The sequence below is a fragment of the Coregonus lavaretus genome, assembly GCF_964263955.1.
Source record: "Coregonus lavaretus genome assembly, chromosome: 13".
Taxonomy (NCBI): domain Eukaryota; kingdom Metazoa; phylum Chordata; class Actinopteri; order Salmoniformes; family Salmonidae; genus Coregonus; species Coregonus lavaretus.
In genome coordinates this window covers 52997184-53011213 of record NC_140000.1, presented here as the reverse complement: position 1 = coordinate 53011213, position 14030 = coordinate 52997184, and the positions used below count along the sequence as shown (strand labels likewise).

At 44.9% G+C, this 14030-nt stretch overlaps 1 protein-coding gene across 3 annotated transcripts in view; it reads left to right on the top strand.

The window, feature by feature from the left end:
• The window catches only part of LOC311140595 (oxysterol-binding protein-related protein 8-like), a 150366-nt gene extending 144609 nt beyond the window's left edge, over positions 1-5757 (top strand). Inside the window, exons 18-23 of one of the 3 annotated variants that reach the window (XM_084175721.1) lie at positions 576-712; positions 1269-1454; positions 2221-2308; positions 3099-3204; positions 4586-4691; positions 4866-5757. In XM_084175721.1, coding sequence (XP_084031847.1) covers positions 576-712; positions 1269-1454; positions 2221-2308; positions 3099-3204; positions 4586-4691; positions 4866-4998 — 756 coding nt within the window. In that variant the 3' untranslated portion in view covers positions 4999-5757. Of the gene's footprint in view, positions 1-575; positions 713-1268; positions 1455-2220; positions 2378-3098; positions 3205-4585; positions 4692-4865 lie in introns of all 3 variants that reach the window. The other 2 variants (XM_084175719.1, XM_084175720.1) reach the window with 2 other exon arrangements.
• Positions 5758-14030: the final 8273 nt, after the last annotated feature.

Genomic DNA, 14030 nt, shown 5'->3' with positions numbered 1-14030 from the left:
CAGACAGACAGGAGTCAGTGTTAGAACCTGACCACTCCTCTGCATAACTATCACCTCAGTCCAGTCTATCTGACATCTTCCCCTGCCTTTCTGGGTAATTACCCCAGCCATTAGTGTCACAGGTTTCTGTGAGGGAAATAACAACAGTGTGTGTGTGTGTGTTAGCCATGTCCTCAGATCAGTCAATACTGATACAGCTCTCTCAGCCTGTTTGGGTAGACCACCAGATTAGCTGTACCTTAACATCTCTAACAATGGGTGCGTCCCAAATGGTACCCTATTCCCTATATAGTACGCTACTTTTGACCAGGGCCCACAGCCAGGTTATTTTGGTAAGTTAGGGTGATGGACTTTGTGATTGATAAGAAGCAGGGGTTGATGGCAGATAACAGGATGTCAGCCAATTGTGTGAGGGATTGAACGTTTGTCTGGTTGGTGTGTAGGTGTTTTTTTATTTCTGCATGTGTGTGTTTCTCATTTAATGCTTTTTGTCTGAACGTGTGTGTGTGTGTGTGTGTGTGTGTGTGTGGTCTAACTGTGTTAACTGGGTCTTCCTGTGTGTCTGGCTCCTCCAGGACAGTGAAGTCTTCATCAACGATAAGAAGACCGGGGTGGTGGATACGTTTTGGAACCCCACCCCAGAGCTACGTCAGAGCAGGCTAACACGCTGCACCGTGCCTCCTGAGGACCAGGGAGACTATGAGTCTGAGAGGTATGAAGAGACAGACAGACTCTTTTCATTCACCTCTCTCCCCTCACTTCATCATCTCATTCCTTCCCCTCTTTATTGCCCCTCTCTCCCCTCACTTCATCATCTCATTCCTTCCCCTCTTTATTCCTCCTTGTCATTTCCATTTCAACTCAGTCATCACAGAAAGTCAATTGAAATACAAGTAATGGAGAAGAAAGTCCACACAGAAAATAAAATGGGAAAAGGGCAATTTTCACATCTTCTGAGTTAATATTGAAATGGATTTGTTTTGTATCCAAAAGAAGCTGCTTATCAGGGAGAGAGTAGAGGGAGAGAGAATAGTGAGGGAGAGAGAGAGAATAACTCTGTAACTCTGTCTCTCTCGCTCTCTCTCGCTCCCCACTATCTCTTTCTTCCCACCTCTCTTTCTCTCTCTCTACATGTACTTTTCTAACCACCACCCTCTCTATCATTCTCTCTCTCTTTTTCTCTCTTTCTCTCTCTCTCTCTCCTCTCACTCTTCCTCTGACTCTCTCTCTCTCCCTCTATCTCCCCCTTTCTCTCTCCCTCCGTCCAGGTTATGGCAGCATGTAACGAGGGCCATCAACAACAAGGACCAGACAGAGGCCACCAATGAGAAGTTTATCCTGGAGGAGGCTCAGAGGAAGTCGGCCCGCGAGCGCAAGGCCAAGTGTGAGGACTGGGCGCCCGGGCTTTTTGAACAGGACCCCGTCACCGGAGAGTGGCATTACAGATATGCCGAGTGAGTGCCTCGTCTCCAATTCACACACTCTATTCCCCATAGGGCTCTGGTCAAAAGTAGTGCACTATATAGGGAATAGGGTGTCATTTGGTTGAAGTCGAGTAGAAGTTACAGTTCTAGGATCAGCTTATCTCCTTCATATTTGTATGTTAGCCATGAGTGGGTGAATTGGGAGACTGACCTTAGATCCACTTCTTCCATTTACCTCCATGTTGATACATTAAAGGAGAGGTTTTATGTAACTACAATGGGTGATTTTATGTAACTACAATGGGTGATATGAATTCTATATTGACAGGCATAGCCAGGAGAAACTGGTTATATTTAACGTTATAGAGATGTTAGACTGTATTAGTTTATCAGTGCTTCCAATATTATGACGAATAAGAGGTAGCATCAAAACCTTGTATGTAAACTCTTTGCAGCTAATGTGAACCCTAGAGCTGATAAACAGGGGGATTGGGACACCTAATGGATGGACTTGGTGTTACAACAGCATGTTGGCATGACTTTACCTCTGCTAATCAATACCAACAGACTGGAATATCTGTTGATGTAATGTTCTCTCTTTCTCTCCTTTCTATGTGTGGGTGTGTGTGTGTGTGTGTGTGTGTGTGTGTGTGTGTGTGTGTGTGTGTGTGTGTGTGTGTGTGTGTGTGTGTGTGTGTGTGTGTGTGTGTGTCTGTGTCTGTGTCTGTGTCTGTGTCTGTGTCTGTGTCTGTGTGTGTGTGTGTGTGTGTGTGTGTGTGTGTGTGTCCATCCGCAGCACCCGGCCGTGGGATCCGCTGAATGATATGATTCAGTTTGAGAAAGACGGCTGGATCCAGACTAAAGTGCGGCATCGCACCCCTATGGTACGTTCTGCCAGTGTAATTAGTCTCAGTAACCAGGGCCCAAGGAGGGATGGCAATTGCAAGTGCCAGGTAGGTTGGCCAACCGAACAGCGCTCCCTGAGTTGTTTTTATACTTTTTATACGTGTCATTTTTTTTACACCGTTACACCTCCTCCTCCGCTTCAGTTTGTCACCAGCCACCACTGCCGCTTGCGCTAAAAGTCTTCTCCAGCGCCATTCACAACCATCGCCTGTGGCTGCTTCCGTTCCGTGTGGGCCGCGCCGCGCCGCACTGCCAAGCCTGTTGTCTCTCACCGCCATTTTGTTTTGACTGTTTCCTCACCACCTACCGCCATGTTGGTTGTTGTCATTAGATGATTTCAGGATAATTCTGTTGTCATTTTTAAGAAGGCAGGTTTTTTATGTCTCTACGTGCTGTAATAGGTGTTTAGTTGGTTAGTTTAATTTAAGTTGCAACTGACTGTGTTGTTGGTTGTTTTTGGAGTTTCACTGAATGTGGCCAATCGGCACGCTCGCATGCCTCACACAGCTGTGCTACTGATTAGCATGTGATGCAAGTGTTGTGTGTGTGTGCGTGTCGCGTGTTTGCGTCTCAGTGTTTTTTTCCTAAGTGCAGCTATTTACGTAGTTTCTGTGTGTTCGTTCGTAGGTGTACAAGCGTGTGTGTGCAGTGCGTGAGTGTTTTTGTGTAGGTATCTTTGGTTTTGTCGTCTTCTCTGTGGTGTGTGTGTTGATTTGGTGGCTGGTGTGTGTGGCTCTATATTGATGTGTGTGTCCTTGGTGTGTGTAGGTGACAGGGCCCAAAAGAAAGCAGAAGCACAGTGACAAGCCCAAGAAACCTGAGAGTGGCTGCTCCTCCCCAGAACCTGACCGCCAGGACTCCTCCGGGAGCGAGCGTACGTCACACACACACACACACACACACACACACCAACAATATTACAATACCACTCACATTAATACACATACAATCCCAATGCTACAACACAACATCCCTCACACACACACACACACACACACACACACACACACACACTCATACACCCCCCCTCACACACACACACACATACACACTCATACACCCCCCCTCACACACACACATACACCACACACACACACACCCCCCACACACTCATACACCCCCCCCCCCCCCCCCCCCCCCCCCCCACACACACACACACATGCTTCATACCCATACAGGATTATAACATCTCTTTAGACAGGTTATTAAGGATACTCATGATGTAATAAGTTGACTTTAACAATTGCTTCCTCCATTTGTTATTCATTGTGTTAAAGTAACTGTCCAGTGTTTCCAGATTTCTATGAAATAGGACCTATAATTACTTATGATTGCAATATGAGTGAAATAGTTTTCCTTCCAAAAATGTTTTATTCATTATGTTAAAAAGCAGCTTTTCTGTGTTGGAATGGTGTGGGCCTACCCCAACAACAGAATGGTGTGGGTCTACCCCAACAATAGAATGGTGTGGGTCTACCCCAACAACAGAATGGTGTGGGCGAACACCAACAACAGAATGGTGTGGGCGTACCCCAACAACAGAATGGTGTGGGCCTACCCCAACAACAGAATGGTGTGGGCCTACCCCAACAACAGAATGGTGTGGGCCTACCCCAACAACAGAATGGTGTGGGTCTACCCCAACAACAGAATGGTGTGGGCCTACCCCAACAACAGAATGGTGTGGGCCTACCCCAACAACAGAATGGTGTGGGTCTACCCCAACAACAGAATGGTGTGGGTCTACCCCAACAACAGAATGGTGTGGGCCTACCCCAACAACAGAATGGTGTGGGCGAACCCCAACAACAGAATGGTGTGGGCCTACCCCAACAACAGAATGGTGTGGGCCTACCCCAACAACATAATGGTGTGGGTCTACCCCAACAACAGAATGGTGTGGGCCTACCCCAACAACAGAATGGTGTGGGTCTACAGTATGGATACCGGTCGTACAAAATAGTCAACAGAGCGAGTAGACCGCTGATTGGCCAGCTCATCCTCCTCAGGAATATGACATCATACTCTTGAGGAAAATACTAAGCTATAGCAAGTCTGTTTGAGGTTTTCAAAGTGTTTTTTACTCCAATTTATTCTTTAGCCACAAATACGAGTATAGGACGAGTCAACAACATTATTTGGGTATGAATTAACTGAATATTAACTTTTAATAGTGAGATTTTCACTGGACAGTTACTTTAACATTTGTTATTGACTCTATGTTACAGCTGATTGTTGCTGTTTCTGTATTTCAGGACACAAAAGCAAGCACAGTAGCCGGTTAAGGAAAAAGGGCCCAGACCTTAGTGAACTTCAAAGTGCCATTGATTCTATAAAGAAGACACAGGAGAACATTTACAAGTGAGGGTCGTTTAAACATGGGACATTGAGTGTGTGTGTGTTTGTGCGTACGGTCATTGAGTGAGTGAGGATGCAATTGTTCCCGACTTATGCATTGTTTGTGGTTGTGTATAGAATTCATGTGAGTGACCTCACTATCCCTGTCTGTGTGTGTGTGCGTGCGTACGTCTCCAGGAGCATTGGCGTGCTACGCAACCGAGCGGCGGGCCAGACAGCGGCAGAGGGCGGCTTCCTGCAGCAGCGCGACTACGCCATCATCATCCTCCTCATCCTTCTTCAGGTCTTCATCAACTTCCTGTTCAAGTAGCAGGTGACAGACTGACAGAGAGAGAGAGAGAGATGGAGAGAGAGAGACACAGGACTGATGGGGTTTGGCCAGGCTAAGGAGGAGAAACAGACTGGAAGTGAATGAACTACAAGAGCCTCCAATAGCTCTGCCCCAACCCTCTCTCTCTTTCTCTGTCTCCATACTGAGTTGACCCTGCTCCACTGTCCTCAGACGGGCCACCATTGTCACACACACAAACGTCTCAAAAGCAAGCATTCCTGAAAAAGAGGCTTCACAAAAAAAGGACACTTGTTTTTAATTTCAATTTATTTTTACCTGATTTAAAGATCCACGTATTTTAAAAGGGGGGCGACCGGCCAGGACTGAAGGGAAGGTGAGGCCAGCGTCAGGATGTTCACAACTGGGCCTTGGAGTAGGCATTGACGTGTGGTGGCCATTGTTTTTAATTTTGCTAACGGACACCGCTCCTTGCATTTCACCTTGTCCCCCGTTTCACCCGGCTCCCCAACTACAGGGAACATTTTACACTGAGACTTTTGAAGAAAAATGACTTCTGTTAATTATTATTTTTTTAAATACTTCATTTGTTTTGTTTGTCCTTTGTGAATAGAACCTCTACTTTAAAAAAAAAAGTCAGATAAAGGAGAAGAACATTTTTATGTGGTCCAATATATGTGACGTTCTGTTGAAGCTTTGATACGGCTTGAGTTTCCCAACTTGAAGGTGAATCGGCAAGAAAAGGAAAAATAAAGTAATTGCAACTTTTTTTTTTAAAGCTATAAGAATAACTTCCTGAATCACGTTTTATTCATCATTGGAATCAATCGATTTGAATCGTTCCGCTCACATTTGTATACAAGGTAAATTGTATAAACTAGATGCTTGACATGAATTGTTGCTGTGTGGTTAACATGTACAGTACAATGAATGTTCAGTTGACACACTTACCCTATGGCGTCTTAACATTACTATGACACCTAGTAGACAGTAGGGTCCCTAGAGAGGAGGCTGTTAATATACTTTAGTAGTTGCCACTGTCAGCCACTCAGAAATCAACTAGATGTAATGAAAATCTGCCAAATGCAGTATGTTAGGTGTAGAATAAGCCGTCAGTCAACTTCCAGTGTACATAGCTAATAGACTGACTCACTCACAGCAGTTTTGTGTTCTTTCCAAAAGAGACGTTCTTTCACACAGACAGACCCTCTGGCGTTATTATCAATACCCTATTACCTCTGTGTCTTCGTGGGCCGCCCGCTCTGTGTGTGTCTGTCATCATCACTCGTTCACTTCATCCAAACCAGACGTTTAGAATGTGGTCACAAGAAAACAACACCAGTGCCTTCTAGAGTGGGGGGGGGTGGCTGGGGGTTTGGGGCTAATGAGGGGAGTTAGGGGTGGGGTGGGACTGGGGTTTTGGAGGGTGGGTGGATGTTTGGGGCTAACGGGGGGTTAGGGATGGGGTGGGGATGGAGGTTTGGAGGGTGGGTGGATGTTTGGGGCTAATGGGGTGGGGATGGAGGTTTGGAGGGTGGGTGGATGTTTGGGGCTAATAGGGTGGGGATGGAGGTTTGGAGGGTGGGTGGATGTTTGGGGCTAACGGGGGAGGTAGGGATGGGGAGGGGTGGGGACAGTGAGAGGGTAGGTGGGGGTACAGTAGAAGTTTAAGGGGGAGCTATAGCCAGTGTTTTGGAGTGGTTGTGCCATATCAAGCCTTAGAGAAGAGTCCTGCTAGGCCCCTCCCAGCGTTGCCATGGTTACACCACTGTGGGAATTCCGGAAGCTGATTCCTGCCACTTGGAGAGAGGAGGTTATCTCTCCGAATCATCTCTCCATCTATCCTCTCTCTTTCTCTCACTCTCTCTTCACGAGGCACCAAAACCAGGGGAACAACGTGTCTCCTCTTCCTTGTCATTGTTCATTGTCTTGTAATAAAATGAAAATCGCTTTCTATTTTTTGTGGCACATTTTCGCTTGCTCCATTGTTTTGTTTTTCCTTACTTTTCAATACTGATTTATACAGACGATGCCGCTGATATGATTCTGTTCCCTGTCGTTTTGCGGTCACAAAGAGGGACCCCTTGTTGACTTGTGTTCATTGTCATAATACCTTGTCTGCATCCCAAATGGCACCCTATTCCCAATATAGTGCACTACTTTTGACCAGAGCCCTAAAAGTACAAATAAAAGTAGTGCACTATATAGAGATTAGGGTGCCATTTGGGATGCGTCCCCGGTCTCTCTGTACCCGGACGTATTTATTTGTATGACAATAACACCTTCCTGAAAGTTATGTCGTCACATGTAACACATCCCCAAATAAAATCTAAATGACGTCTTTATTGTCTTGTCTGTATGTGGCCAATCAACTATAAAACCTCTAGTCAGTGAACTATGTTGCCGGTCAGCTAGAAACACACACTTTGGTGAACTAATTTGAGGGATGATATGTTTAAGCAATAAGGCACGAGGGGGTGTGGTATATGGCCAATATACCACGGCTAAGGGCTGTTCTTAGGGACGACGCAACGCACAAACCCCCGAGGTGCCTTATTGCTGTTATAAACTGGTTACCAATGTAATTAGAGCTTTCAAATAATTTTTTTGTCATACCCGTGGTATATGGTCTGATATACCACGGCTGTCAGCCAATCAGCATTCGGGGCTCGAACCACCCAGTTTATAATCTGTAATAGACCATGTACTGGAGTCTGTGAACCTAAACTAAATGATATATTACAACTCTAGGATCTCTGTGAGACAAAGACTGGGAGGGAGGATGACTAAAGAAAATGATCATGAGAACAGAACATGTATTTAGTGTTTTTTTTTAAACTGTGTTTGTTCTGCTTCTGTTTCCTTGCTGTGTTATTTTCGCCTGGAAGCCAAATGGGATATCCATCCGCTGTAGACAGGAGTTCTGTGGAAGCTGCTAGAACACCTTTCTGGATAGCCAATCAGATGGCTGTCATCACTAGAGGGCAAAGGTTAAATCTCTCCTTTCTCCACTGCTCAGACCATTGGCCTGGTATAACCCACCTCTAGACATGCAGTCCCTCATCATTGCATTTGCCAGAGATGATTATGTGTCCGACACAACTGCCACAACTATTCACTCAGGTGCAAGTTTATTTATTTTTATTTAACCTTCATTTTATAATGGAGTCATATCAAGATCTCTTTTACAGATGAGCCCTGAATTACATAAATTACAGAAAATACACCCATCAAGGAAAGGACACCAGAAAAGGAAGCCACTTTAGGAGTATTAGGACCAGTGGCGACCTGTTATTCAGGGCGGAGCCCCACCTCTTTCGAGCCCCACCTGTTTAGCCAAAAAAAATAGCAATTCATTTTGGCATTAATTCATGTCACATATCAGTTTGCAAACAATGTAAAAAATATATATAGATATATTGAGTTAATAAAGTAAGGCAGCTCCAAAATGCAGGTGTTTAAGTCTAGCTCAGTGCTTTCTGTGGTGGTGGTGGGGCAAGCCAGCGAAAAATACAGAGCATAGGCGTTGGTAATCTTCTCTAGTTGCTCCGTGTTTGGCTCAGTGTTCTGTCACTCATGGGGACACTAGGTCACCGCAGAATCTGCAAAGAGAGAGCTAGGCAGTTCAAGCCCCGTTGGGTGCTGCCATAGATTTACAGTAGAAATGCCGTCCAAGAAGACTCAAGGTCGTTGGCCACAGATAAAATTACGTCAAAACACGTTATATCTACCACAGCTTTGATTGGACTGATCATGTTGCTTTCAAAATCTTACCTTGCAAGCTAGACAAGCAGTCATCATCATGAATCACGTCGACAATCTACGGGCAAATCCTTATCATATGAAGATAAATTATAGTCGGAAATCGCAAATTCATTTGGAAGGAATCCGTGGCTAACTGCAAGCTTTGCAAAGCAATCACTATTTTGCTTCCCCTGCCTGCTATTTGGTGGAGAGGGTTTGTGGTCCAAGTCTGGGCTTAAGGATTTAAAACATCTGTCTGATATGGTCTCTTTTCCAAGCTTAAAAGGATAAACATTCACTCGACCTTGTTTTTTTTCCGAGTTCCCAGTTGTCTTGAAAGCAAATTTGATGACCAAATTTGCCCACAAGAAGGACCGCCGTGCCACCTTCCTGTTCAAGTGAGCACAGCACAACAACGGTGATTCCAAAAATGTATCGTATGCTGCTGCATAAATTAGCTGATGCTTTTCTTCACAAGGAGGGGATACTATATAATGTTGTTGGGTCTGTAACCATGAGGAGGGGATACTATATAATGTTGTTGGGTCTGTAACCATGAGGAGGGGATACTATATAATGTTGTTGGGTCTAACCATGAGGAGGGGATACTATATAATGTTGTTGGGTCTAACCATGAGGAGGGGATACTATATAATGTTGTTGGGTCTGTAACCATGAGGAGGGGATACTATATAATGTTGTTGGGTCTGTAACCATGAGGAGGGGATACTATATAATGTTGTTGGGTCTGTAACCATGAGGAGGGGATACTATATAATGTTGTTGGGTCTGTAACCATGAGGAGGGGATACTATATAATGTTGTTGGGTCTGTAACCATGAGGAGGGGATACTATATAATGTTGTTGGGTCTGTAACCATGAGGAGGGGATACTATATAATGTTGTTGGGTCTGTAACCATGAGGAGGGGATACTATATAATGTTGTTGGGTCTGTAACCATGAGGAGGGGATACTATATAATGTTGTTGGGTCTGTAACCATGAGGAAGGGATACTATATAATGTTGTTGGGTCTGTAACCATGAGGAGGGGATACTATATAATGTTGTTGGGTCTAACCATGAGGAGGGGATACTATATAATGTTGTTGGGTCTGTAACCATGAGGAGGGGATACTATATAATGTTGTTGGGTCTGTAACCATGAGGAGGGGATACTATATAATGTTGTTGGGTCTGTAACCATGAGGAGGGGATACTATATAATGTTGTTGGGTCTGTAACCATGAGGAGGGGATACTATATAATGTTGTTGGGTCTGTAACCATGAGGAGGGGATACTATATAATGTTGTTGGGTCTGTAACCATGAGGAGGGGATACTATATAATGTTGTTGGGTCTGTAACCATGAGGAGGGGATACTATATAATGTTGTTGGGTCTGTAACCATGAGGGGATACTATATAATGTTGTTGGGTCTGTAACCATGAGGAGGGGATACTATATAATGTTGTTGGGTCTGTAACCATGAGGAGGGGATACTATATAATGTTGTTGGGTCTGTAACCATGAGGAGGGGATACTATATAATGTTGTTGGGTCTGTAACCATGAGGAGGGGATACTATATAATGTTGTTGGGTCTGTAACCATGAGGAGGGGATACTATATAATGTTGTTGGGTCTGTAACCATGAGGAGGGGATACCATATAATGTTGTTGGGTCTGTAACCATGAGGAGGGGATACTATATAATGTTGTTGGGTCTGTAACCATGTTTACCAGTGACAGTCTCTTCCCATTCAAACATTTGTTTTCAACAAAAAGGTCAGTAATAGACCCATGTAATTCCAGTTGATATTGCGAGGGTTGTTTTGTTTGCGCAATGCGCTGTTTGTGCGTCTGTATGTTGTCTGTAAAAGTGGATCCTCGTGATTGTATTTCCCTTCCTTTTTAGACCACGTAGGCCTAATAAAATACTTCAAATGGTAGGCTAACAGCGTCTCGCTCTCTCTCTCTCTCTCTCTCTGTGTGTGGTGACCTTAAAGAAGATTAAAGTTAAGGCCTCAACATCTTGTGGAATTTCTGTCGGTCTCCATTTTGAAAGTGCTGAACGAATAGGCCTACCTCATCGCAGCTCTTTTGCTTGCACTTGCTTGTACTTAGCGCTAAGTGTTAATGATATAAGAACAAACATTATGAATTTACTGAACAGAAATGTAATAATGTTTGTGTATGGTTCAAAAGCACAGGAGGCTGGTGAGGGGAGGACAGCTAATAATAATGGCTGGAATGGAGTGAATGGTATCAAATACATGGAACCATGCATTTAATGTGCTTGATACCATTCCATGGATTCCATTCCTGCCATTACTAGGAGCCCGTCCTCCCCAATTAAGGTGCCACCAGCCGCCCGTGTTCAAAAGTCAAAACTCATGTTGGTGTTCGTACACAAATCCACAAGGAGTCAGTAGAAGCCACATTTGTTTAAGCAAGTCAGTAAATGAGGCTGAATGAACTGTTTCGCTGCCAGACAAGGCTCCACTGATAGCCAGGTGTGGTGGTGGTAAGGATTCACTCCATGGTGCTGAAAGGAAAGTTCTGCTGTTGGGACAGCTTTATGTAGGCCCTAACAGTTTGTGGGCACTGTTTGTCACTGTTGTAGTGCAGTTAATGTATTGTTTAGTGTTGAATTGTTGCTTTGCTGGCATGCGTCTAAACAAAATGGTTGAGTTTGCCCCACCAAGATGCTAAAATGGCCACTGATTAGGACACAGCCCCAGTCTCTCTTACAGTGACGAGGGCAATAGAGGGAGGGTCCAGGACACTAAGGAACCATCCCGGAACATCTCATGTAACATTAAAGCCTCCGATATCAATCCCTGCTCTGTCTCTCCACCGCTTCCACTATTCAGTGACACCGAGGCCTCAAGAAATCATGAGTCTGCGGTGTCCATATTAGTACAGCCTCAAAATCCTGCTGAGGCTTTCCTATTAAGGACACAGTACATATGTGTGTGTATGTATATATATATACACATACTGAAGCAACGCTGGTCACTCATTCATCATAGTTTGCTGTCGGCCGTTCTAAGTAGCATTCGATTCCCCCCCCCCCCCCCCCCCGTCGTTTAGCCACCATTAACACAAACCCTAAAAAGCCTGCTAGTTCGTACATGTCACCTCAAAGCCTCAGCAGGGTAACTTAAGGCTCCAATGACGGATTAGGCAGGCTGCGATGATGTGTGCATCCCAAATGGCACACTATTCCCTATGTAGTGCACTACTTCGGTAATATGGTGCCATTTGGGACACAGAGATGACTCACAAAGGCCCAACCGAGCTGTGGCTAAGGCTAATGATCGCTGCACGCTGATAGAGCACTGAGCGGCGGTAGGGCTCAGAGCTATGCCCACTGAATTATGCAGTAATCAAATTCAAACAGGGGGGTAACTGATGCTGCCTCTTGAGCCTTTAGCATATGCTGGGTCATTTGATGAAGTCGTTTTCATTAGTTCGGGTGGCTAACTGTCCTTTTCAATCTCAGCTGTAATGCCAGTGATATTTTCCAAATGAGGAAATGTTCTCGATAATGGATGGGTGCACCATGCACGTTTATGCTGTCTCGATGTACATTTAGGCTTTTATTTGATTGAGGAAAAGCTGCCAGGCTGGCTCTGCCTGCGCTTATTTTTCACATCTGGAAAATGGGCCAGATGTTGGCGTGTGATTATCTCAGATGGAGGCCGAAGCCTGGCACAGCCACAGATGCACCACACTCAAGTTACAACGGGCTCTCTTTTCACTCTTCCACTAAAATGGCTGCCGGTTCTTTGAGATTTACCAGGGTTCTGATTCCACACTGACTCTCTGGGGTGCCGTAGGTTTGGGGAATGGAATTAAGGAGGAGATCATATTGTCTTCCACTGCTGTACTGCCTGTGTCAGTTTCACACTGATCACAATCTGCAATAAGAATCTGCCCCTAGAGGCTGATCTTGGGTCAGTTTTGCAGTTTTCCCCCCACTAATGGTTAAGGTTAGGATTGGGGGAGGGGAAGCTGATCCTAGATCTGTACCTAGAGGAACCTTCACCCCGGAGCGTTGAGAATATATGCAATGCCTGGCAGCACCAGACTACCCTGGAAGTGGACTGCACCCATGTCATGTCTAACGTGTCTCGAAGTTTAGGGGGGGTGACCTGGGTGTGTTTCCTCAAAGCACATTGAAGATTACATGGTCAGAGGGGACCTGATCCTAGATCAACACTCACACTCTACAACCTCTGATTTGTGAGTGCCAAGCATCCCCTCTCTAAGTTTAGGGGGTGACCTGAATGGTTATCGGAGTGCCAAGCATCCCCTCTCTAAGTTTAGGGGGTGACCTGAATGGTTATCGGAGTGCCAAGTGCCCCTGGAGGCTGTCCATAATTCAACCTGGATATTATGTGAAAATGTATAGGTAGAGTTAGTGGATGCTGGCTGGATGCAACTTACTGTAGCCCTATATGGTACACTACATTTGACCAGAGCCCTATGTGGGCCGAGGTCAAATGTAGTGCACTGTAGGGAATAGGGTGCCATTTGGGACGCTACCACAGTGTGTCAGTCAGTCCCTCAGTCTGCTGAGGCCAGAGCTGAACAGCTGGACCTCTATATTATGTCTTAATCCTTCTGTCTGCTGATGCATGCTGGGAGGCCAGCACTCATGGACCGAGGGCTCAGCGCCCTCCTCCCTCCTCCAACCTGTCACAAACACAGACACACACACACACACACACACACACACACACACACACATCTCCCCTGGTTAAGAGATGAAGGAGACAACCAAGGGAGTGATTCTAATTGGCTATACCTTCTAACCTGTAAAATGGCGTAGAATGGTTCAAATCTTCCCAACATATGACTTTGGTATTTTGGTGTCTGAGTTTCAACACAAGGTTTGGGTGTGCTTGTCTCTTCTAACACATTCCCATGATATGTATGAGTTGGTCATATTGCTGAAGTCTGTTGCTCTTTTGTTTTAGTATAGGAAGTGTATATTCAACTAGAAGAAGAAGAAGAAGAAGAAGAAGAAGAAGAAGAAGAAATATGAAGGATAGGGGTGAATTAATTAAGGTTAGAGTTAGGTTAGGAACAAGGGTTAGGGGTTGAGGTCAGGTATAGTTTCAGTTTGGTTAAAGGGGCAATCTGCAGTTGCCAAATCAATTTTTGGAGTTACAGATTAATTATATGTACCCATTTGATTCTTGAAGCATATAACTTATAAATGCATCATGAGCTTAGTTCAACTGTCGTACCCCATCAAAACCCCAAATATAAGTTTGTTTTACATGGTTAGATTTATA